Raw genomic sequence first — 27,503 nt, 5'->3', positions numbered from 1 at the left:
CGGAGGTTTTATAGAGTACAGTACATCCCCTCCCCCACGTTCCACACAGGTTTAATGGCCCCGGTGGGACTTTGGTGGTAAATATGTGTGTGTGTGTGTGTGTGTGTGTGTGTGTGTGTGTGTGTGTGTGTGTGTGTGTGTGTGTATTAGAACAACATCTATGGGTAGTTTCTAATGTTTAAGATGAAAAATAGACTTTTTCCTTTCCAACAATTCGTTAGAAGAGTTTAGTCAATGTAAGGGGAACTGAAGAGGAACCTCTTTTGTGTTTTATATTTTTCCAATAATATGCGATCCATAAATTGTAATGAAACATGCAACACCAGGCCCACTCTCCGTCCAGTAAGAACCTTTAACGTCTGACAGAAGCAAAGTGATTTACGGCCGATGCTGCTGGAGGAGTGGGTTAAAGGATTCGTAGCTGGTATCATTAAAGCAATGACCCCGTCTAGGAAACCAAGCGTCTGATAGTCTGATGAGATTAGACTGTAAGGTGTGGGGGATGGGATTAGGTGTGTGTGTTTGCTCCTATCGGTATCTGAGTGTTAAATAAATCAACGCAGCTGGACCTGAGAGCCGGGCGTCACCGATGTCCTGTTGTTTGTGGGGTTTTGATGTGTGAGCGGTTGTGGTGCGGTGGTCCAGGACCAGTGGGGTCTCTGTGCGTATGACACCTCTAATGAGCGGTACCGAAGCAGAAAGAAATGACCTCATCTCCGCACATCATAAAACCCACACCGGCTTCTCCATCTACCTTTTGTTCCGCCGTCACGAGCATCTGAATCTTCCGCAGCTCTGCCTCAAGTGCCCTTCTGACATAATCACTTGGACTGGTGGCTTCGTGTTGTCCAAAACAAAAACATGGACGGCTCTGCTTGTTTGTCTCTCACCACGTGCTCCCACAATGGCTCCTTTTGAGGGGCGACTTAATTAGCAGTCTCTAACGCTACACCAGGGCAGCGCTGCTCTCAGACTCCAGTGCTTCCCTAGAGTTGTTAGTGTTGAAGACCAAGTTGAGGGATTTTGACATGTGGCAGTAAACAGATGAATAAAAAAGGAAAGAACACTGTCATACAAGGAAAAAAGTTCGGCGTTTTTCTCATTCTGAAAGGGAATAATCAGTTTAATCGGCAATCCTGAGCTTAAAAATGTGCAAGAATGTGAATTTTTAAAGGAGGATCTCATGGATGCACAAGTGGAGCTAAAAAGTAGGATAATAGTATAGTAGTCATGTATAGTACTGATGCTCATTCCATTATCATCCATTTCATCCTCAAGTCTTTGATCAGTAGTGTCCTTTTGTAGCCTCATTTCGTCTTCCCGTTGACTTCTGAGCAGATTTGTGGAGATCTACGAAAGGTGTGTGTGTGTGTGTGTGTGTGTGTGTGTGTGCGTGTGTGTGCGTGCATGTGTGCCTGTGTGTGGGGGGTGGGGGGTGGGGGTGGTATGACTGTGAAACTAAAGCGTGAGGATTTATGGGATCATGTTTTCATGTGTGGCTGATGCAGATTCGGATGCTTTGGGATTTAAGAGGGCGAGTATGGAAGAACCCATCTGAAAAAACCTGTTAGCTCCTGGGGATTTCTCTTTCTCCTCTAGCCAGAGGAAGAAAGGCGGAACATTTCTGAAAACACTAAAACCACACGCTGTTCTTCTAGAAATCAGATGTGGTGACAGTACTGCTCAGCTGTATTGCAGCTGTCTGTGTGTCTTCATCATACCGCTGGAACTCCACGCCTCAAGGAAATTGGTTGGACTGGTTCTTTAAGACATTTCACCTCCTATTCAAAATGTGTTTGTAAACCACCAAATGGTTCCCGAGCGCAGCCACTGCTGCAGCTCACCAGTGTGTGATGATGACTAATGGGACTTTAACTTTAACCTTAGTTTTAAGGTGATGTTTGAACATTCGTGATTTGACAGTCGCATGTGGTCTTAAAGGGGAACTGGAAGTTTTGGCTTGCTTTTAGCACCCCCTAGTGTCCGTTTGTAGAACCGTAAGCAAAACCATTCTCCTTGCTGTGCGTTCATCTTTTTAAAAACCTTAAATCTAACTGCTGAAATATCTCCCAGCCTTCCTTAGTGTCTACAGGAGCGGTTCATCACTAGATTAAACAAATCAGCTGTGTTCATGTTCTAAAACATGCTGGAACCAGACTGCAGCGCTGGTATGTCGGCTCAATTTTTATCTAAGTTCCAACGGAGCAGACCGGCCACTCTGAAGTTGCAAGTGGATTATTCTGGCCACAGGGGGTGATGGGGGCTGGGTGGCCTTTCCTTAACCCTGAGAAAAGAAATAAAAAATCTGAAAAAGTTGCAAAGTATTCCTTTAATTTAAAGAGGCACACCTACCTTTAATATTGTCAACAAAAAATGCTGCAAAGCATTTTCTTAGCTGCAGTTATTTGCTCCTAAAGCAAAATGTCTACGAGCAAAATAAAAACATGAAAATTATTAAATGAATCAGGAAAGCAAGAAGGAATGTTATTTCTCTTTTTACTTCAGTTCACACTATTTAGAATTTAGTTTTTTCATCACGTCGCTTGTATTTTGTTTAAAATATCTTCTGCTTCATTCACTGGGTTGGGTTGGTTGGAAAAATAATAACATAACAATTACTTGAAAGGTTTTGTGTTTTTTAAAATAAGTTTTGAATGTGAAATGTTCCATAAATGGCATACTATATGTTATAGAATTATTATGACAAAATTGCGAAACACAAAAAAAATACTGAATTAAACTGAATCACATTTTTACTCTATCAAAGTTTGTATTTCTTTAGTTTTCGTCTGTAAAGATGTTATTGTGATGAAAAAAACAAAACAAGAAAAATATTTCATCAACCAAATTAACACAAGAGAGTTGTTGTTAAGCCACGTCATCTGTTCTGTCCATTTTCATTTCAAAAGACAAACAAAGGCCACAGTTGGGGTGGAAAAACACACTTAATTATCAGTTTTATGACATGTATTTATTGAACGAATGAATGAAAGTTTATTTTGTACACGCATCCGTAAACTGCCCTATTATCAGATTTTCCATATATATTTGTATACACACATACAAAAGACTAGTTTTTCAACATCTTTACATACATCTGGGAAAATAAATTAATTAAGAAGTCTCAGCATGTTCAAAAAAGGAAAAGGAAGAAGCTAACTTATGTTTACCTTCCCCTTTACACAATAAAATGAATTAACATAAATACATTTGGCTACTATTTACCATTTCATGCTCCTCTCATTTCTTCAGATAAGAAAACTTTGTCATCTAAGTTCATTATTTCTCTTAAAAGTTAAACAAAACAAAAACAATTAAACAAACCAAAAGCTGCCTACCATTGATCAACATACTTAAATAGTTTCATCTGCGCATTAATCGCTATATTTATCTATTAAGAAGATTTTGAACTTTCTTTGAAATTGCTGGATATTTTTACTTTCTTTGATTGTCACATTCCAAAGCCTTACCCCATAAAGTGATATACACATACTTTTTAGTGTAGTGCGGGCTCCTGATCGTAAAAAATGTTTATTTCTAAAGTCGTAACTACTTTCTCTTTCTCTAACCTATTTTTGTACACTTTTTGGGAGTAATCTGTTCTTTGCCTTGAACATTATTTGTGCAGTTTTAAGATCTACGATAGCCTTAAGTTTTAATGTTTCTAATTTTAAAAAGAAATATTTTGTGTGAGCGTTATAACCAGCATTACAAATTAATCCTATTGCCTTTTTTCATAATAATTATGACCTTTAAAGTGGATTCATAGGTATTACCCCTCACAATAAGACAGATAGGGAAGAAAAAGCAAACAATATAATAGGTATAATATTTTCTGGGTCAATATTTGTCTAACTTTACAAACAATACCAATAACCTTTGCCAATTTAGAACTTATATATTTAACATGTGGTTTACAGTTTAAATTATGCTCTATTATTACTCCCAGAAAAGTATTTACATAGACTTTTTCTAATCTCATATTTTGACGCCATACTTCAATTGTTTACTCCTCAGGTATTCTACATTTTCCAAGTATCATAAATTTTGTTTTCTTAATATTTATTGACAATTTGTTTAGACCAAACCACAATTTTAAGTTTGCCAGTTCTTCAGAAACAATTATCATCAAATGTGGAAGATTTTCTGCTATACAAAAAAACATTTGTGTCATCTGCAAAACTTATGAATACCAAGATTTTTGAGGCTTTGATGATGTCGTTTATATACAGATTGAATAATTTTGGGCCCAATATTGACCCATGAGGTACTCCACATCTACTTTTTAAGAGCTCGATTTTTCCTCTCCCATTTGCACGAACTGTTGTCTCTGTTCTAATTAGCTCTTTATCCAGTTTAACCCTGCTCCTCTGACTCCATACCTTTCTAATTTCAATAGCAAGATGTTATGATCTATTGTATCAATGCCTTTTTAAGTTCAATAAATACACCTACTGCAATTTTCTTGTCATTAATACTCATTTCCTCTACAAAGTCAATTAGAGCCAGTGATGTGGACTGATTTATTCTAAAGCCACGACTCTCAGTTAAAATTTCATATTTGTCATTAAAGCTGCCCAGTCTAGTGGAACATATCATCGCTAATATTTTTGAAAATTGTGACAACAACGAAATTGGTCTATAATTGGTATAAACATTCTGGTCATCAGCTTTAAAGATGGGCACAATTTTGGCTATTTTCATCTGAGCAGGAAAACAACCCAATTTCACTGATAAATAAAAAATATGTGCAAATGGATCTACTATATTTATTATTACTTGTTTAACCAAAAACACGTCAATATCATCACAATCTATCGAAGTTTTATTTTTACATTTATCAACAATGTCAAGTATTTCAGATCTTTCTGTGGCTTTCAAAAATATTAATGCATTTGAGTCAATAAACTTAATGAAAATCCAGCTGGAAAACAACCCTAACCCAACCATATAAAAGCGACTTAAACAGAACTAAAATGTGAGCTTTTACTTTGTGAAAGGGTCTGTTTTTCCAACGTTGACCATTTTATTTATTGCCAGACATTAAGCAGAGACGGGACATATCCAACGAGACAAAACGGAATTAGGATGTCATTTCAGAGTGCTAATATTTGTCGAAGGTGTCTGGCAAATCTGGATGAGTCCAAGGGTGAATCGTGAGTGAGCCGTGAGGCCACAGGACAAACACGGTAGGTCAAACATGCATTTCCTGTGAGGATCCCTAACTGGTGTGTATTTATTTCCAATGAGTTGATGCTTTTTCTTCCTTCTCCTGGTCCAATTTATATTCAGCTGTGCAGCTTTTCTTCATCTGCCTATTAGCGTAAAACAAAAGGGCTCGTCATCTGTCTCTAAATGCCTAGAACACAGATGTGTTTACTTTGTAACGTGTTTTTCATCTGAAATAAATGACAGGAAGATGAATAAACTAATAAATTACCTCATCTTCACTCAAAGATGCACTAAAAAGAGATTAACCTCTGAGTAGTCATTTACGAACGGCAGCTGCTTGGGTGTTTCTGAAACAAGGCGTCTCGGTTGCCTTGATTCTTTGTGATCCTTTACTTAAGAACACTCTATAATGCATTTGAAATGTTCCACTTTGTTTTTGTGTTTGATATGAAAGAGGTGTGAAATAGGGCTGCAACAAACGATTATTTGGATAATCGATTAATCGGATGGGGTCTCGACACGATTAATCGATTAATCGGATTACATAGGGACATTTTTAAAAACTGCTAGGGAAACGTTATTTTTCTCCTTCCTTCACTTTATTAAACACAACATTATTAGAAAACAGTTCAATAGCAGAAAAACAACATGCCATCACCTAAATTGTCTTATAAGGTGTATAGACAGAGACCCTAAGCTACACCTATCTGTGACCTAAAATGCTTGGTCCAAGTTAAACAGCTTAAAGAGCAAGTCAACCCCTACCAGAGTCTAACTCCACTCCTGCTTTATGTTTGAAAAATGCAACACATGCTGTTGCCTGGCAGACCGAGAGGGCGGAGCCGCTAACAAATACACACACACTCAGGCTCACGACAGCATTGTGACATCATAATGTACCAGTTTACATCATATCATACTTCTTAGCCAATAGCGGTGGCAGATTTAAATTCAAATACAGTGCAGAGTTTTTACCTGACAACGGCACAACACTGCCAGTTTTAGGCAGAATATTTAAATTTGAACTAAGATGCACTGAAGTGCCAAATTATTGACGACACGTGTCTGCAGCACGATTAGACACTCGTTTATTTAGTTTATCAGCAAAAAAAAAGTTTATTTGGGGGTGATTTGCTCTTTAAGGGCAATTCTCATCTGTTTTGTTTGATCTCATTCGTAGACATTTATTATAACTGGGGATGTCAAACAACTAATTTTTAAATGTAATTAAACATAGGCTGTGAATTAATTAAAATTAATCACTACCGTATTTCCAAAAATGACTGAAAAATACCAAATAAAACAAAAGTAAATGAATGCCATCCTCCTTGTGATGATGCCCTGGGCAACTGCCATAAAGTCACATCAAGAAATCCTGCTGATCATTCCAATGATCCCAAATAGACTCACATTAGGCCACATGAAAGCAACTGAACCCAAAAATATATTAACCAGTATATAACTGCACTCTCACACAACACGCCTGCAGCAACAGTTAGGACTCCTCCCTCCCTTTTAAAAGCATTTTCGCTTCTGAGGACATTGTGGTTGTAAAACCACATGTTAGTAGTCTGGCCCCGGTGTGATCAACCAGTTTCTGCGGGAATGTGACGGCGGAACCGGTTCGCAGCGGCGCGAGTCCCCCCCCCCCCCCCCGCCCATCTAATAGCGTCGCGCTTACAATTTTATGGACTTTTTTATACGAGCTTAGGGCATGTCTAGCCTGTGTAATAATCCGGGGCTTGGGTGAATCACTTTTGAAAAGTTTTTAACTTACCAGGACACAGAGCTCCCTCCCTCCTCGCTGATGATTCTGACATGCTTGCGTTTAAGACGCTGCATCATCACCGTAGTATCCCCGTGCCATGCTGTCTGACCTACAAACGTTGAATGTCTTCGCCTGATTTAACTGAAAATGCTCCCAAACTTTAGAAGTTTTTACTTTTTTGGAGTCTCGCTGCTTCTGCCATGTTCCTCTTACAAACACCTGCCGGCTCTCCACCGGTCTGCGCGCAACGGCGGGCGGGAGGGGAGGGGGCTTTTGGAAGAGTTGCGCAACACAACGAATCGATGACGCAATTCGTTGCCAACGCTTTTAGTAATCGATTTTCATCGAATTTATCGATTCGTTGTTGCAGCCCTAGTGTGAAATGACATTTACCTAGTAATATCAAGGCTACAGCATAAGACAAATAAAACATGGATGCAGAGGTAAAACAGTTATGAAATGAAGGGATTTGTATGCAACACAAACAGTCCAAGTTCTGTAAAAACAACAAAAAGTTTAGGTTGAGGAAACGTGGAGCGTGAGGTTAAATGAATAAAATGTTTGTGTGTGGCATCTTCAAATGAAAAGAACTATAACAAATGCCTTCTGGGGCAGCAGTAGCTCAACAGGTTGAGCGGGTTATCCAGTAATCGGAAGGTTGCAGGTTCGATCCCGGCTCCGGACAGAGAATTCTGCTGTTGTGTCCTTGGGCAAGACACAACCCACCTTGCCTGCTGGTGGTGGTCGGAGGGACCGGTGGCGCCTGTGCTTGGCAGTCTCGCCTCTGTCAGTGCTCCCCAGGGCAGCTGTGGCTACGTCATAGCTCATCACCATCAGTGTGTGAATGGATGAATGATGCACTGTTGTGTAAAGCGCTTTGGAGTCCTTACTCTGAGCGGCGCTATACAAGTGCGGTTTGTTTAATTTATACTTTGACACGTTAATTACTTGTTGTGATTTCACTAAATCACATGTCACTTCAGTTCATTTTAACTATGAAATCTCACAAAGTTCACTAGGGAAAAATCATTTCAGGGTACTTACTGCAGAGACGAGCCCAACAATTGCCAATTTAAATGCCAATCCATGCAATAAATTGAAGACTTAAAGGACCCGAACCTTGTTAGAAGCAGCATCATCTCAGTTTCTTGCATCACTTTTTTCTTTTACTTTCTTGACTCCTTGATCTTCAGTGTGTGTATAAAGGTTTATTCTTTTTTTTTTCCGCACCTTTTCCCCCATTGAATTTCGTTATAGGAAGATCCAGATGTTCTGAGCCAGCCTAGATTCTTCTCACCTCTGGTGCACAACATGAATGTTTTTGTTGTTTTTGTTTCAAATGTCTGCAGTCAACTCCTCGGCCTCCAGAACTGGCTCTCCTGTGTCTAGAGCGGGATCAGAAAATGGTAACAACCTTCTTTGAACCTTCAGGTGGTATTTGATGTCCTGTGAGGAGCTCAGTAGTTTTGTGTATTTGATCTGGCCGCCGCCTGGATTTGCAGTTCCATGAGTTCGCTTCACGTCACTAGTCTTTGTAGTTTGTCCAGCAGCCTCTCACAGTCGTGCGCACCAGAGCCGATACTCATTTTCTAATTGTTGGCCTTCATTTTGAACTTTTAATTCATTCCCTCTTGATGGCATTGGAAGGGCGGGCTTTATGTTGTTTCTGAAGTGAGAAAAATAAATTAATGTTAAAATTTTCTTTCACAATCCTGAAAGAAATTCTTTAAGATAAATCAGTTGTGAATAAAGTGGCTGCTCCAGTTGGCGTTTGACCAAGCTGCTTGAACGAAAATGGGATCAAGTTGACACTTATTGCGGTAAAGCATAATGCTTCTTCCCCTCTCTATTATCGTTCTGTCTCCAGGTGATTATCGTGAAGCTGAACAGGCCTTTAATTTCCTCAGAACACCAACATTACACTCGTCCACTTTAACTCCATCACACTTTATGTTCTCCACTGCCTCAGATTTGCGGTTGAACCTCTGCTCGTTGATTAACGCCCTCTTTCCTTCTCCTGACATGCTCTTGTTCTCAAGCTCCTTCATCACAATAGCTTGGAGGACCATCCATTTCGTCTCCTCTTTCTCCTCCATCCCCCACTATTATTTTCTTGTGCTCTTCTTGTTTCATTTTTATCTTTTACTTGCTCTCTTTTTTCAGTTTCACAGTTGTGCAGAAAAATGCAAACATGTTGTTTGGAGAAAGTGTTTGTGTTTGCTCTGCTGCAAGTTGTGCTTTTTTTATTTAGTCAAAATAAAACAGATCTTTTTTTCTAGTTACAGAAAAGGAAATTCGGCCCTTAATGCACTGCTTAGAGTTGGAAATGAATAATACCTTGAAAATGAATCATTAAAGCTACAATGGCGAATCTGCAAAACGAGCTAGCTTAAAACCATTTTTTCATGCCTCATAACAACTTTCTAACATAGCATTGCTATAAATGTTATTTAGTTTTTCCAAGACAACTTAAGAAGTTTGAAGAACCAGATGCAATAGGAGTCCACACAGTTCATATCGGGTAGCAGAAAAACACATCTGTTATTTGTGACTAAGGATGTAAGAAAATACCGATACTGTGTTATGGTACTGAATCGATATTTAAAAGTAACATATTGATTTTTTTTTAATTGGGAGTTTACGTGCAAACATTTACAGTATTTCTTTTGTGTGGTGCAGTTCAAACTCCGACTGCTTGGTGGCAGCAGTTTTTACCACCTTCATTCTGATGAAGGGTCTAGCCTGATTTTTCAAATTAAATTCAGTCTTAAACATTGCAAATAACTTCAGCCTTTTAGCCTCTTAATATATTGAATTCTCTCTCTTGTGTTGTAATAAATGGCCTGTATTTGTATAGTCCCTTGTTAGAGTTCTACAGCCCCCCAAGGCACTTCACAGCACAATCACTCATTCACACACTGATGGTGATGAGCTACGTTGTAGCCACAGCTGCCCTGGGGCGCACTGACAGAGGTGAGGCTGCCGAGCACTGGCACCACCGGTCCCTCCGACCACCACCAGCAGGCAAGGTGGGTTAAGTGTCTTGCCCAACAACACAACTGCAGCATTCTCTGGTCGGAGCTGAGATCAAACCTGCAACCTTCCGATTACTGGACAACCTGCTCTTCATCCTGAGCTACTGCTGTCCCAGTATATTTTTGGTCTTGCTAGATTCTTGCCAGTAAAACACCCCAGATGTGGCCAACAGTTGCAGGTTGTAATATTTAAATATTTGCTTAATTCCTCAGAATAAAATGCTTCTCCGCTCCAGAAGATGCTTTTGCAAAACTAATGAAGAAGTAAACATGTCCTAAATGTTTTGTGTGTGTGTGTGTGTGTGTGTGTGCGTGCGTGCGTGCGCGTGCGTGCGTGTGTGTGTGTGTGTGTGTGTGTTATAAAAAGCAATTCCTTTTTTTAACTTGAAGCTGGTTGGCTGATGGTGCTGTTTGCTTAGAAGGGCATGAAAATCCAAACAAAAATTAAATCTGATCTCATTACAGAAGAAGTGTATTTTGGGACTTTTGGGTGAGTGAATCTACATTTGAGGGAATGAAGTCATCCATCCATCCATCCATTTTTGTCCGCTTATCTGGGATCAGGTCGCAGGGGCAGCAGCCAAAGCAGAGAGGGCCAGACTTCCCTCTCTCCAGCCACTTGGGCCAGCTCCTCCTGGACAATCCCAAGGCGTTCCCTAACCAGCCGCGAGACATAGTCCCTCCAGTGTGTCCTGGGTCTTCCTTTAGGTCTCCTCCCTGTTTGGATGTGCCCAGAAAACTTACACTTGGGAGGCATCCTAACCAGACCCTAATTAGATGTGTTTTATAGGCTGTAAATGTACTGGTTGGTGTTTTATTTACTGCCTCTTTGCACCCTATGTGTGTGTTTATTCATGTGAGGAAAATGGAAAGACTTTAAGGCAGGAGGTGACCTTTACCTGTTCGCTTGTCGAAGCACAGCGTCCCAAATCATGTCATCGGTAATACGAGGAGGAGAATCCTAATAGGTGGCGGGCGTGTATAGTTAGGTCAGGAGCAGCATGAACATCAGCAGGTCGGTGTGGTCACTCATTGATCACAGGGGTTTGTAGAGGCTGACGTTAGCTGAGTGTCAGCAGAGGATTTACGCACTCTTCCACATTTAAAGGACGCAACACCAAAGGAGCATGCTAATGTTGCTGATGCTTGTGCCCACCAGTGCATCGATAGGACTGCCTTCAAGTGTTCCAGGTGTAACAAGTACAGTAAGATCAAGTTAGCCCTTAGCCTCGGAAACTTTGATCGTTGTCAAACAAGAAGTTGCTGTCTATCTCCAAAACTGGAAAGGATCAGCAAATCAAAGAGAACATCTTTATTTTACAATAAGTTGTCCGTGCTTATGGGCAGATAATTGAACCAATAATAGACTGCCTTTTTTTTTTTTACATATATATTACTGTCCAAGGAAAGATAGTGATACTCTTTACACAGTCCTGTGTAAATATAATTGTCATTGGATAGTCATCCATAAGAGTGACCAGTAGAGCAGATTTATTAGAAAAGGATGTTGTTGATTTTGTAATTACTGCATGTTTTACACGTTTACTAATATTATTAATAGGGATGTAAGAAAATACCGATATGGCAATATATTGTGCTATTTTTTCCAAAAATATTATATTGATGTTCAAAAGCTGTGTATCTAATTCTTGAAATAATTTACATGCAAACATTTGTGTATTTTCTTTTCGGTTTGTGTAATTCAATCGCCACCCACTAGTTGGCAGCAGTGTGCAACGAGTTTTGTTTCCACCATTGAAATGTAAATCCCTCCATCATGGTTCAGATACCTCATGTTAAACATGTTACGTATCAGTTTGGACTGTTAATTGAACATTCTTACAATAAATTCAGTAAAAATAATTGCTTGTAACGTCTGACTGAATGTATCGCAATATATCGTGATATGTATCGTATCGCCAGAATTTCAAAAATACACATCCCTGATTATTAATATTGCCCTAACTTATTGCATATTTATACTTTTAAGAAAAATGTAAGTCAGACCTTTTATAAGTATCATCTTAACAGCTGACGGTTAGATTTTTCATTTTTATCTCTGTGTACTCTAACCTTTTATTGCATTTGTTACTTGTGCCTTTCATCCTGTTTGTTTGTTACTAATATTTGCTTTTAATACTGCTTCCACGCTGCTTTTATTCTACATTGGATTAATATGCTGCTCAGTTCTATACTGGACTAATCCAACTCTTCTGTAGTAGTCTTGCTTATGATTGCATATGTGTCTTATAAAGTTGTATGTCCTCCTTAGGATGCCGACTGCACAACCAGCACAGGGCTACAAATGTAAACTAGCCTATGGCTAACTGGCATTTTTCAGTGTGACTGATGTTAGCATGCACTAAAATTAGGGTTCAGGAGAGAGCAGAGCACGTCTCGGCTTGTAGAAGCTAACGGCTAGCATTAGCACATTCACCACAAAGCAGAACTCCTTCAGGCCTGTCATTAGTGGAGATACAACATCAACGTTGCAAAGTGGACAGTCTGTGGTAGTTGCAATGCTGTCAGCCAATCAGGGGCGAGATGTTCAAATGTCGGAAAATAAGACTCCAAATCTGTCTGCTGCTCACCTCTGCTGTGGCTCACGTCTAGTTCCTGAAACAAGAGCACCAAAGTTTGGTTTATTTTTTCCCCCAGAGATCGGCTCACAGGGTGTTCATTTATAGAGACCAGTGCAAATGTATTGAATAAACAAGTGAACTTGGTATTTTAATGAATAGGGAGAAGTAATGTATGGGGACTGTTGCTTTTAGGCTCCATGAATTTATCTCATTAAATGTCACAATTTGCTTCTTCAGGTTGCGAGTGCAATACACAAACTTGTTGTTGATTTACTAAAGTCTAGTATGTAATAGGACTGTACAATATATCGTAAATATATCGTTACATCAGCATGCAGAATACGCCAATCGCAAAGAACGGATAAATATCGCGATGAATGGTCAGGTCAAATGTTTGCTAAACATAATGCATTCTGTCAGTCAAACAGAAGCACTGTTTTTTTAACCAATCAAACAGCACTCTTCACCCATTTGGCCAACTGGGTGGGTTCTCATAGGTTAGATGCCCGCCCCGACACTTAAATCTGATGGTGAGCAAACACCTGAGATAGCTTTGTTCTGCTCTTTTTGCTGATTCTGCTTTTCCCGGGATCCACTGATTGCCTTTCCTTGTTCATTTTCTTTTTCCCTTTCCTCACATCTTTTGCATTTCTCACTTTTATGAATTTTTCATTTCTTTGTTTTTGATTATTTTTGTTCCTGAGTTAATTTTTATTTATCGCAAGTAATATCGCCATCGCATTAGTAACCATTGCTATCGAATATTGCAGGCCTTCCTAATATCGTGCAGCCCTGGTATGTTAATGTTAATGACGTTGAACATTTGCTAGCATAGATGTTATTGTCAGATCTGTAGAAAACCAATAAAATAATTAGCTAAATGGTATCTAAATTAAAAAATTGACAAAGCAATCACTGCATCTGTTAATTTCTCAAGTGTTCTAAAGTATATATATACTTATATATATATATATATATATATATATATATATATATATATATATATATATATATATATATATATATATATATACTTAAATATAAATTAAAGACATTTTTATTCTCTTTGGCAAATGACTATTATTCAAATTCCCTCAGTGCTCTTAATACAACGTCCCTTACCTGACCTGTACAAATGGGTGAAGAAAAACACCAGTGAATTTGCATAACTGTGTCAGAATCTCAACATAAGGGCACGCTCAGTGAACGGTCTGCATAACACAAGTCCAAGGCTCAGATTGATTGTGGAATGATGGAAAAGAACTGAGGCTTTGATGGAGCGATTTAAAAGTGGGGAGAAGAAACGATACAGATGGCTCAATAATGTCGATAAAATCCCTCCAAAGCTACTCTGGTGTGTCTGCTTCCTCACATAAATATTCATCAGCTTTTCCATCAGCAGACAAGGAACCCAAGTAAAATACTGCGTCTCCACGGTGGTCAGGTTTGCGTGTTTGTGTGATGTCGTTAAACTTCTCCTTTCCATATTCACTCGCTCACCTCGTTGGCCAGATTCCAGCTGTTCCGTATGGATGCATCAGAATTTATCGCCTCTGTCAGTGCGCCCCAGGGCAGCTGTGGCTACATCGTAGCTCATCGCCATCATTGTGTGAATGTGTGTGTGAATGGATGAATGATACACTGTAGTGTAAAGCGCTTTGGAGTCCTTACTCTGAGAGGCGCTATACAAGTGCGGGTCAGTTATCATTTAGTGGCGGCGCGAGTGCAGACGTTTTACAGCTTGAGAAATGGGTTTAATATTTTTATTTATTTCTAAACTTCTTCGATTAAATGTATTTCACCAGTTCTTAGTGTGAATCTGCATCCAAACCAGAGTTTTAATCTTCGTTTTTGGAAAGCATTTTTTTTTCCAAAACCATCTGACTTGGTGCGATTTAAATCCTTTTGTTCCTCATTTATGTTATTTTTAAAAATGTTATCCAATGCCATATTTTAATTACCTTTCTTTTAATGTTATCTATTCAAAGGTTAATTAAATGCACATTTTATTTGTTCGTAAAGGTCTTCTTAGTGTTTTTTCCCCCTCTCAGATTAAGATGGGCCCAAGGTGAATTACATCATGTTGCGTTTTGTCCTCATGATAAGAGGAGGGGTTGGTGGAAATTAATATTCCTCCACTTTCTGGCTTCTACATTGTAATGAGTATAATACTGTATTTCATAAGTACGTTCGTCACCTTCATCTGAATTGAAGAAGCAGTTTTTTATGACCCACCCCGATATGAAGGTGAGAGAAAATCCTTATTTATGGAAATTTGGCATAAGTCCTAGTTGAACAATGAGAGCTTTCACTGCTTTGTGGATCTGCTCTGTGTGCTGCACCAGCCTCCGTTATCAGGCTGTGAGCAGAGATTCAGAGAAGGATGAAAAACACGGAGGACTGTCTGGAAAAGATGGGATTTGTGCTAACATGCTGCTAGGAATGCAGCAGCTTTATGTCATCCTTTGTGGAGACTGATGCCGTTATGCAGGTCCCCACCTCGACAGCCTTTTTCTTTCTGTCTCTAGTTTCCGTACCCATATTCTCTCCTTCCGCTCCTTCTATTTACCTTTGTCTGTGGCTCTGACTACACCGTGAATCCCCAGAGACATACTTCTGTTTTATTTAGGGCTACGCCTTCTTCAATTCTATCCATCTAATGTCTTTAAACCCCACACCCTTGTTTTATTTTTATTTTTTGTCTACGCACAATCAATAGTGTGTGTCTGGGTGTGCATTCCTGTTATTTATTACTGATCGTAGACTGTAAATTTTTATATACATGTAGAATATTGGCCCCTATTGCTGAGATGGAGTCAGGTTTTATAGCTTGTACTTCATTATAATGGCTCCCAGTTGTGCTGTCAGTCATACAACACCATGGGACATCACAAGCTGCACACACACAAACTAAAGCTAATGAGCTTCCTCTGTCCCAACAGAAGAGGGAACTGAAGGGTTGCTGGGCTCTTGGTGTCATTCATTAGTTTGAGGAAATGCTGCATTACCGCAGTGTTGTTTTGTTGTTGAAACAACACGTTTGGTTAGAATTTTACCCAAACCACATGTAAGAAAACATTTCACTGTCCCCATATAACTGTAGCCTCACTTTTGAACAAATTAAACCAGCATGTTCCATCCATACAAAAGGATAAATCATGGTCTTGAGGCAGTATGTGCTAAAATGACCTTTTACAGGGTTAATGAAAGGTCACCCAGCCCCCGTCACCCCCTGTGGCCACTTGCAGCTTCACAGTGCCCGGTCTAGTCTGTTGGGACTTAAAAAAATTGAGTTTACATACTTGACCTTGAGGTCTGCTTCGAGCAAGTTTCCTGCATGTTTTAGATCATGAACACAGCTGATTTGTTTAAAGGGGCGTTATGGAAGTTTGACAGCCAAATCATGTATAGAAATAATAAATTTCTTCTTCATACATTCTCCAGCAATGCCCTGGTCCTGTAGAATGAGCCCTGGCATTTTTACTATGATTGCCTGTTTTTCTGTAAAATCACAGAAAAAGAGAGATGCTCGGGTTGAGTAGACTGCTTCATGCGCGTTCACGCTCAGGCATCGCCCGTAGCATTTGCTATCAGTAGCTTTAGCTGCAGAGAGAGAGGTAGTGCCAGGTCAGCAACTTTGTCGCTGTTCCTAACGCCTAGTGATGAACCTAGCTACATTTCTGAGGACCCTCAGCTACTTTCTTCTAGATATTTCCTGCAAATTAGCAACAAAATAGCCATTTTTGCTTCGAACCGTTCTTTGAACGTTGTTTCAGCTGTAATCAAGGATATAAACGTTACAGATACGCAAGACGTCACTGGTGCTTTAGCTCACCTAGTAAGACGTCGGACTCTCGTGCAGAACGTCTGGGTTTAATTCTAGATGTGAACATAGTTCATTTAGAGTTTCTTTTTTTACATTAATGATATATTTTTTCACAGTAAGATGCCCAAATTTTTATTTGAGACTCGCCGAACGGCATTGAATTCACAGATAAAAAAGATGTGGGTTCAACTTTCATTTTGGAACAATTTTTCAAGCAAGGGAAGGGAATGATCTGAGCATGCAGGAGGACTGACCCATCTTAAACCTTTGTCGGCTGTGCTGAAGAGAAAGGTACAGAACCAAATTATTTAATTAATTAGCTGTGCGTTCTCCTGTCCTCTGTCCTCCGGGCCACACACACACACACACACACACGGGACTGTCTCAGCTGTTAAGGAGTGTGCACGTACAGCATGCGTGCCTCGTGCTCGAGTCTACAATTGAAGCTGCAGTTACGCTTTTGGCCTGAGGGGGCAATCGCGAGCAGAAAATTTCAAAAGTCTGTAAAGTCCCTTTAATTTAGTGATGAATTGCTTTTGTATACACTAAGGAAAGCTGGTAGATATTTCAGCGTTTAGATTAAGGTGTTATAACCATCCCACTGTCTTTATGGGTGACCCCGCGAGGAAAGTTGACCATTGAGCAGGATTGATGGTTTATCCCTTGAGGTCCATGTGGCAGGGGTGAGGTGGTGCTTACTCTTCACCCCTGCCACATGGATCCAAGGGATAAAACATCAACCCTGCTCAATGGTCAACTTTCCTCGCGGGGTCACACCCATTAGGACAGTGGGAGGGTTAAAGATGAGCGCACAGTGAGGAGATTGGTTTCTGTTCTACAAGCGGACACTAGGGGGTGCTAAAAGCAAGCCCAAACTGCCCAGTCTCCCTTCAAGGTGGATTGAGTAAAATTATGACTTCCTCAAAGAAACTATAGAGAAGGATTCAAATCACTTAAATTAAATAATGTAGACATTTATTTGGTTAGTTACCAGTTTACCAAGGAACCAGAGCTGTTAAACCTTCAGCTGAATCATGTCTCTTTTTTTCAGTCTAAAACTATAAACCAGGTTCTGCCTCCACTGGTCGTCCAGCATGCCAGGCGTCTGAAGTGGTGGGGCAACAGCACTTATAGTTCAGAAGCCTATAAAACTAGTGAATCCACTGGGTGGGCTCACCATCACCAACCCCTTTAGTCTTGGCTGTACTGGTCTACATGGGGATGTTTTAGTCACGTGACAAATAAAGCTGCTTTAATGACTTATTTGTTTAACGTTTCTGTATTTTGAATGTTTGCTATCTTAGGAGATTTCTCATGTGTAAAGTCAAAGCTGAGTTCTCTGGCAATTGAAGCAAAATCACATAGAATTCATCATCTTCTCTTCCTTCTGAGTGGTTGACTTTGGTTGTTTGGTCACGGATGTGTGAGTCACGTGCACGAGGGTGCAAATTAGTGTGAACATCTAGAGATTAAAGAATAAAAACTGCATTGTATGTGCTGGGAAGTGCTCTTCTGCTTCATTTTGATATTTCCCTAAACTTTAGCTCCTGCCGTTCCGCGTCTGTACCATCACATCAAACAATAATAAAAAGCATGAATATATTTATTAGTTGTTGTTTTTTTCACACTATCTTTACTTCTGAGTTTGCAGGAATGAGGTACCGGACTCTCATAGGAGAAAATAAAACGAGAGTCCCTTGCTTTGCTTGTCAGGAAGAAAGAAATCATAAACACCAACACACACACTTATGCACACACACACACACACCTTGTTGCCATTTGTCAGCCTGCCTCTCTATATTTCATCATCGCGAGGCATTACTAACACACTAAGCGAGTGCTTTCTGTTGTTCAGTGGCTCTCTGTCAAGCAGAAAGACTATTTTGAACTCCTACATAGTCGACCCAAGGGCTTCAATTTTCCCCTGGCGTGGTGAAAGCGACACCACAGAGGTCCTCAGGTCATTAGGAAGTGAATAGAACTCTAGTGTGAATCATAGTAGAGGCTTGTAGATTACATAGAAATAGATTATAGGACCTAATTACAAAAAAAGGTTGCAAAGTGGGAAAAAAATGGTTCAGAAACTGGGATTTTGATGACTGATTTCTAGGATTATGCATTTGTTTTGCACATTGCCATACAACTTATTTATTTACATGCTACCCACTACATGACATCTCTTTAAATGCTCTGTTTCATTGCTAATCGCACATCAGTTGCCAGTTTGCAAAGAACTCATGCCCACAATCATCAAATGTGACCAATTATTCAGTGCATTGAACTAAAATATTGAAGTTTTTGTTGTGACACTCAACTGTGTTTTTACTAAATGATTCTTTTTTCTTTCACAGCAAAGAAGACCTGTTCAACAACAGAGTTTGCGTGTAAGAATGGACAGTGCCTTCCCTCCAGGTGGCGCTGTGATGGAGAAGCGGAGTGTGCTGATGGCTCTGATGAGGCTGAAGCCATCTGCAGTAAGTAGCTGTGCAGACACACTCAAATGCAGATGCACACGTGCAATTTCTCGCAGCTGCTGCGTGAGCGTGTCTGCATGTGTGGGAAGTAAAAGTTCAAATGCATGAACGCAGCATCAGATTGTTGTTGGATGTTTAGTCGGATGCACACAAACACTTTCCTCAGTAACTCCCAAGGTTGTGCGTTCTCAGTGTTGTGCTGCAACACCGTGGCTCTGCCAACCATCCATTTCTTGCAGACCGCCTCAGAAAATTGCTTTTAGTTGCTTTTTGTTGTTGGCTGTATCAGATGCAGGGCACACACTCCATCCACGGTTCAATCAAGGCCACCAGAGGCAGAACAGAGAGAACTGGACGCCTGCCTCTTTAACATCCTCTCCGCAAAGCAGAACAAAAAGCAGAATTAGAATAAATCTCTGAAAAATATACCAATCTCTTTCTTACTAAGCCGCTCCAATTCTTGGAACAAATAAATGCTCCGAATTACAATTTTAATGCATATTAAAATAATTCTGTTGCTCTTGTGCGAGCTTACATACCCCCTGATAGAAGGCATTTAGCCAGTTGATGATGCTTTTGAGACAATGATCAGTTTACCTCTCAGTTAGCCAACTACAATGATGACAAGGCCTGTAATCAGACTCAAGCACTTATCGAAATGGAACGGTTGTATTGATGGATGTTTATTTGGTTCGCAAGCCGAGAACGTGTCTGAGAAGTTGTTTAATTAACTGGTGAGACAGGTGGATGAAATGTCTGAATCCTCGTTTGTAAAGATGCTCAGAGGGAAAAAAAGCTCTCAGTAACTTTAATCTGCATGTTTGACGTGTTTTAAAAGCTTTGAAGCTTTGTTTAAAATGGAAGGCCGTTGAAAGGAAATGAGTGATTGCATGACTTTCTGAACTCTAAAAACTTTCACATATAAAGGAAATGGTGTTGGAAGAAGAAGAATTTCCTTCTTTAGATTTGGAAAAGCTTCAGACTCATGATGAGAAACATTAACGGTGTGTCAAGGCTCATGTGTGGATTTCAAACGGAAGTTTGAGTTTGCTCTAAAAACCGAAACAACGTGATTGATTTGTATCTTCAGTGCTGTTCTGCATTTTATGGTCTCACTCATCTTTTTACACATTTATCGATTACCTTGCGCTTATTTAATTTCTATATATATATATATATATATATATATATTTTTTATTATTATTATTATTTACTTTTGTAAAAATAGCACCTCAATGCCTCTATGCATTATTACCTTTAATAATATTAGTAGTCACTGCACTGGGAACACAATCGCCATACATTATAGGACATGTCGTTTATAGTCAATGTGCGCTTTGAAGCGGCATAGGCTTATTTTAAGACACTTGAATCTCTCGCGGGCCAAATCTGGCTCACGGGCCTTGTGTCTGACACATGTGCTTTAGATGGTCTCTCAGTCTAAGTTGGATTACTGAAATAAATGGACTTTTGAGCCATATTAAATTTTCCCAGTTTCACCTGCACAGAAAAGTGCGATTGGCCAAACATGTCACAATATACCGTAAATCCTCTAATACAGGCCGGTATTCAATTAAAGGCCGGGTCTCCAATTTTGGCCGGTGTCGGAGTCAGCGGAGGTAAATAATGGCCGGTCTCTTATTGTGGCCGGATGGAATGTGGTAACAAGCAAGTATGAGCGTCCCAGCGGCAGGGTTATAGTCCCCAAATCAACCAGCAGGAGGCAGTAGAGGTTCACGCAGACCTTTTTTAGGCTTTTTCTTCAACGCTTTGTAACGCTACAGACACGATCCTCTATCACGCTCCTACCACACAGAGTCACGGTGTCAGTTAACCATGCTAATTCAACCCCTCCACAGAACACACATCACCTTCCCTGTGGCTTACATAACACTCACACAACACGAAAATCAGCACATAGGAACTAGCAGAACGATAGGAAACACATATAACACAATACCCAGAATGCACCTGGCCTACAACCCCAGCCAGGTCATTACACTATCAAGTTCAAAGAGAACTTGCTGATTATGCTGCAGAACACTCTGGGGAGCAGCAGTAGGGGGTGTATGAACTACAGTAATCCCTCGTTTATCGCGGTAGATGCGTTCCAGACCTGGCCGCGATAGGTGAAAATCCGCGAAGTAGGGACTCCCAGCATGCCCCTCGCGGGGATTCCCTCCACGTCGCACCTACGTCACAAACCACGGCTATAAATGGAAGTCGCCTTTCCAGCTCACCACTCAGTCATCGTTTCTTCAGATTCATGATCAGAGTTTCCAACCTACCGATCAATCCAACGAACTATCAGCTCATAGTAAGTTATCTTACTTACTTCTGGAAAGCCCGGCATTTCCGTGTCACTTCGTTGACGCTCGAACGCTCGGGGGTTTCCTAGAGCAGCCGGCGTTTCACCGACGCCATCACTTCCGCGTCTGTGAAACCACGCCCCCTATTGAATTATCGTATGATCACATTCTCTGTGATCAGCAACGCGCTGTGCCAGACCGTAGGCACTGACACGCGATCGTTCATGTCGGTTCATTTCCTTTAATGTTTTCTGTCTTTTATTTGCGCCTGATGTGTATCGCTGCTGTGGAGCGGGGCGCATCAACTTGTCCTCCGACGCACAGATCACTGATGCGGCCGGCAAGCAGGGAGCGCTCGGCTGTTTTCGCGGTCGGTAGATCTGCCTCCTGAGCACGGCCACAGTAACAATCAGGTGTCGCCACCTCAAAAACTAATTTAACACGCGATCGTTCATGTCAGTTCATTTCCTTTAATGTTTTCTGTCTTTTATTTGCGCCTGATGCGTTTCGCTGCATGCTGTGGAGCGGGGCGCTGCGGGCATCACCTTGTCCTCCGACGCACTGATCATTGATACGGCCGCCAAACAGCGAGCGCTCCGCTGTTTTTGCGGTCGGTAGATCTTTTAGAACTGCAGTTCAAAGGTAACTCATAAGGTGAATATATATGAACCCTGGCAGCAGTTTTTCTTTAGGATTGAGAGGAGATGCAGGAAGATAATAAACAGACAGGACAGAAAAATAGTCAAATAAAAACAAGTTAGTTTTTGTACCTGCTGTTGCAACAAACAGACACCATTGAAGGTAATCAGAAGTGAGGAACAGAAAATGAAATAATTATTTTAATGTTTAGAGCAGGAGGAACTCTGAGAGACTGCAGGCGCATCAGTGAGTTTGCGGCCGCTGCACAGGGGGAGGGGGGAGAGGGCTGAAGCATAAACTACCGTTGTTAAAAGAAATGTGTTTAACTTTGAAAATGTGGGTGCAATTTTAATTGTCAAAAACTCCAGCGAACCATTACTTCATTTTGCTCAAATAGAAATAGAGGTCTGCCTCTAATACTGGCCCTCCTTCCAATAAAGGCCTGGAGCTTGATGAGCTTGAGTCAAATACAGACCCGGGCCTGTATTAGAGGATTTACGGTAATACAGGTACATGTTTCTAATGCCGCATTTATATAACTGTTGTTAGTCTGCTTTCTGCATTTCTCACATTCATCAAGTTTCTAATGTTTTGCAAGATTGGAAAAAAGCAATAAAATACAAATTTCAATCATTTTAAAACACAAGTAAGACTCGGGGCAGTTGTGTTGTTAATGTTGTAAAATCCTGTCTCAGGGTCACAGAAAGGTTGCACCGAAGGTCCTAAACATAATTATTTGTCTGAAAATAAAATGTGATTTTAGTGGTGAAAACACACTTTTATTCAATGGCTTTTACAGACGAGGAGTCTTGCTAATGAGATGGTTTTTGCATTCTTGTGGGGCCCGACTCCGTCCGATTTGAACTACAAACTTCTTTTAACTGCTTTAAAATGTTTTTACTCTTAAGTCATTTTGGGTCACTTTTTGTTGCGAAGCGCTTTGTTTGGCCCTCGGGCCGTGTGAAGGCGCTATATAAATGAAGATTGATTGAATGAAAATGTGCTCATGAGCATTTGTTAGTTTACTCATCACAAATCTTTTGTTATTCTGCAAATAAAATTATCTTTGATTTCCCTCCTCTGCGCTGATGACTCATAAATATGTCACACAACCTCAGCCTACAAAAGTAATCGTCCCTTTACAAAAACACACTGGCCTAATTTGATCAACCATCTTAGATATTGCTGGTAGAAAACAAATTACCCAGAGTTCTCAGCTGTTTCATAGATTAATCTTAAAGGGACTTTACGGTCTTTTGAATTTTTATGCTCGTGATTGCCCCCTCAGGCTAAAAGCGTAACGGCAGCTTCAATAGTAGGCTCGTGCACGAGGCGCACATGCTGTACGTGCACACTCCTTAACGAAAACAACAGCTGAGACAGTCCTCTGTGTGTGTGTGTGTGTGTGTGTGTGTGTGTGTGTGTGTGTGTGTGTGTGTGTGTGTGTGTGTGTGTGTGTGTGTGTGTGTGTGTGTGTGTGTGTGTGTGTGTGTGTGGCCCAGAGGACAGGAGAACGCGCAGCTAATTAGTTAAATAATTTGGTTCTGTACCTTTCTCTTCAGCACAGCCGACAAAGGTGTATGATGGGTCAGTCCTCCTGCATGCTCAGATCATTCCCTTCCCTTGCTTGAAAAATTGTTCCAAAATGAAAGTTGAACCCACATCTTTTTTATCTGTGAATTCAATGCCGTTCGGCGAGTCTCTAATAAAAAATTGAGCATCTTACTGTAAAAAAATATACCATTAATGTAAAAAAGAAACTGTAAATGAATTATGTTCACACCCAGAATCAAACCCAGGTCTTCTGCATGGGAGTCAGACATTTTACAAGGTGAGCTACACTCTAGTAGCATTTTCAGTATCTGTAACTTTTATATCCTTGATGACAGCTGAAACAACGTCAAACCAAAGAACGGTTCGAAGTGAAAATGGCTATTTTGTTGCTAATTTGCAGGAAATATCTAGAAGAAAGTTCTACAGAAAGTAGCTAAGGGTCCTCAGAAATGTAGCTAGGTTCATCACTAGGCGTTAGGAACAGCGACAAAGTCGCTGAGTTGGCACTGCCTCTCTCTCTGCTGCTAAAGCTACGGATAGCAAATGCTACGGGCGATGCCTGAGCGTGAACGCGCATGAAGCAGCCTGCTCGACCCGAGCAGCTCTCTTTTTCTGTGATTTTACAGAAAAACAGGCAATCACAGTAAAAATGCCAGGGCTCAGTCTACAGGACCAGGGCATTGCAGGAGAATGTATGAAGAAGACATTCATTATTTCTATACATGTTTTGGCTGTCAAACTTCCATAATGTCCCTTTAAACAAGCCGTTTCCACCAAATATGGGTCACCGATAGAATCCTTCGAAGTCTGTCTTTCCAGATTTTCATTATAGCCGACTTCTCATATGGCTGTGAGGAAAAGTCCTTATTTAAAGTTTTCTATCAATACGAGCTTCAAAGAGAGGATCAAAGGGTGCTTTGAAGATTATCAGTGAAAGGTCTGATGGGCAGAGGCCAAGAACACGTGTGGCTGTGCATATGTGCCTTTAAATGCTCCATGTATGTGTTCTGGCATGAGCACATGTGCAAAACTAGAATCAATACTTGTATTTATTATTCATCACAAGGTGAATGTCTAAGTCATTTCATCAGATCAGTAGACTTGCGGTTAAGTCTCATTCCATCTAATCAGTGTCAGACAGTGTGAGAGTCTCTAACTTTTTCAGTCACATTGATCTTTTACACTAAAAGAAAGTGAAAGGAGAACAAGAGCTGAGGCATATTTCAGGAAATTACTTACAAATCATTAGCAGAAATGTGTGTCTGCTGCACTAAAAGAGATTGACTAAATGTATTATTGTTCTGAAGATGAACGTGGGCTTTTTCATCTGTTCTGTCCGACGTTTGTTCTCAAGTCTCAATTCAGAATCACCACAACTAAAAAAGAACGTTCACTGTTATTAAAAAAGACTGTCATATAGTAAATGAGACATTCCTCACATGTACGGTGGAAGATCTTTGATAGTCAAAAGAAAGCAGATAGGCTCGGGCGATTTCATAAATGTGCAAATTGATTTCTAACAACCTCCCTGCAGCAATGAGGTTCTACACTCCCTGTGATGTGTTGCTGCTTCTTTCAATGCCTCGTTCACCGAGAAACTGAAATGATTGTTCTGTTTGAAATAAGATCGGTCTCTTGTACGCGTGCTGAACAGGAAAACCTTCTAAATCACCTGCGTTAGCCGCTGAAAGGAAATGGACGGGGAAACAGTCACGTCAACAAAAAGCCTGTCTCTTGAATGTCCCAGGGGAATTTCATGGCTCCGCCCACTTTGGCTTGCGACTGTGGAAGGCGGTGTATTTTGTGGCCAGGGGAGAGCAGAGCACCTCTAATAGAAGCTAGTCATTCGCAATAGCAAGGAGAATATGGTGGAAAACATTCAGGCTTGTGTTATTTGTGGCGATAAAACATCAACGTTGCAATATGACTGTGTATCATGAGTATTGATAAGATAGTAAGACTCGTAATGCTGCCCCCCCCCCCCCCCCCACACACACACACTCACACTCCTCCTACAAACTTCTACCCCCTACAACAGGAGCTCCAGACTCACAGGCATTCCTTGACACTACAACCCTTTAAAGGGTCCTAGTAGTTTTTTGTACCAATTAACAGCGAACATCCATGTGGAGACATCTTTGCTTTTCTACTCTCTAATTTAAAGGAGACACACTTCTTTTTTCCATAAAATGAGGCATTGGGAAACGCTCTGGCACCCCGATTCAGGTAGTAGAAGTTAGTAAGAGGAGTGAGGGGCAGAAAATGAGTAACTCATGACATGCAAACATCTCACCTCTGATAGGCTAACAGCAATCTGACTCTTCCACTGCCTTTGTTCGGTTGTGTTTCTTCTGGGAAAAATGCAACATTGATGTTTTATCTCCACACGTAGCAAAAGCTCGAGTATACTCCGCCCATGTTGTGGAGTTGCTAATGGGTAGATTCTACTAGCCAAGATGAGCTCTGCTCTCTCTTCGCATTATGGAAATCCAACGGTTGCAAACCAAGGCGGGCGAGTCCGTAAATGCAAACTTTACAGTCTGTGTGGCTTTTTCTGACCCGAGTGTTTCACCGCCTATTTTCTATCAGCAGCTGTTTAAGGAAATAAGGGTTGAAGACTGTTTTCATTTTGAGCATGGAAATGAAAGTAAGAGATACTGATTGTATTTCTAAAAGAACAACTATTTCATGGTTCCTCAGTAAAACTCACCTTTAATATTGCTACTTGTTTGTAATAGAAGACGTTAGTTGCCAACACATCTTATCTCTGATCAGACCTCTAAGTATAAAACACACTTGTCTTTGCCAGCATCTGTGCAACACTGTGCCTTTACCACCCTTATCTGCCAGCTTACTATCATGTAGCACATCCTTTGATGAAATTGATTGCCCTGGGTGGAAATCGATAGGCTGATCCCTGAGACTTTGGTTGGCTGCTGATTAACTATGGACCTCCAATGTTGGCTCTGAAACTGCACTTACACACACACACACACACACACACACACACACACACACACACACATGTAACTCTCTGTGATTACACATTGGTTTCAAAAAGGATTTTGGAAGTATAGGTCAATCAGACAAAAGGTGCATGAAAAAATGTGCAGAAATCATACCTCGGTAGGAGTTAGCTGTAGTAAAATACTTAGCAGTGTAATAAAATTACTAAAACGTTGATTAAACTGATTTCTCTGAATAATCAAGCATTCGGAACAAATGGATTATTTAAAATGTCTCAAAAATCACAATTTATTTAGATTATCAGTGTAGCGTACCAAAAGGTCAAGTTTTCACATCAAAAATGACCAGGGGTCTCATTTATCAAACATTGCGTAGAATCCTTACTCAAACCGTACTTAAGCTCAGCAAAAAAAATGTACTTACGCCAAGTAGGTTTGTGATGTATCACACATGGAGTACGCACAGCTGCAAGTAATCTCCGCTTCATAAATCATAGACTATCTAGAAAGTTTCTCCTCTGCTTTTTAGTCACATCCCGCCCTCACCACGCCCACTTACTGCCATAAATAGTCAATGTCATGTGCCTTGTGGACCTCATGCATATACATAAGCCAGTTGTTGCAGCGCTCCACCAATGACGATGGTGACCGCAGATCAAGGAAGCGCAATTTCACAAGCAGAAGTTGAGATACCTGTGGGTGAGGTGGAGAAATGAAAGGAAGTGCTTTTGCAAAACAAATAAGAGAAAATCCACGGGGTGGCACAGCGTTGCTGAAGCCGTCAATTCTGAGTTTTTCAGAGAGATCTGTGGCGGATATTAAAAAAATGGTCCGATCGGGATTTGATCCCCAGACTCCTGAGTAAAAGTCACGCGCACTAACCAGTCAGCCAAACAGAGATCTCCCTTGTCCAAGTTACCAGGGCACATCATCAATCGGGTCACAGTAGGACACACACCATCACAGACGCATGACATTCTGTCTCAATCTGTCCCCCTGCTGATATTCCACATTCTGCGCTTCAGGCTGTGTGTGTGTGTGTGTGTGCGTGTGTGTGCACGCGCGCGCGTGTGTGTGCGTGTGTGCCTCACACACACACGCATGGGGGTCTTGTTCTGTGTGAAAACGAAGCAGTACAAGTGATAATGCTGCAGGATTTCATAATTTTATCCTTCTCA

The 27,503-nt window shown here is 40.7% G+C and overlaps 1 protein-coding gene across 4 annotated transcripts in view; it reads left to right on the top strand.

The window, feature by feature from the left end:
• The window catches only part of lrp8 (low density lipoprotein receptor-related protein 8, apolipoprotein e receptor), a 231,239-nt gene that overhangs the window by 88,075 nt on the left and 115,661 nt on the right, over positions 1-27,503 (top strand). For all 4 annotated transcript variants that reach the window (XM_070554275.1, XM_070554274.1, XM_070554273.1 and 1 more), the window contains exon 3: positions 18,735-18,857. In XM_070554275.1, the coding sequence (XP_070410376.1) occupies positions 18,735-18,857 (123 nt within the window). The remainder of the gene's footprint in view (positions 1-18,734; positions 18,858-27,503) is intronic.

Source organism: Nothobranchius furzeri, chromosome 8 (genome assembly GCF_043380555.1).
Source record: "Nothobranchius furzeri strain GRZ-AD chromosome 8, NfurGRZ-RIMD1, whole genome shotgun sequence".
NCBI lineage: Eukaryota > Metazoa > Chordata > Actinopteri > Cyprinodontiformes > Nothobranchiidae > Nothobranchius > Nothobranchius furzeri.
The sequence above is the reverse complement of the archived record's forward strand: the minus strand, read 5'-3'. Positions and strand labels throughout refer to the sequence as shown.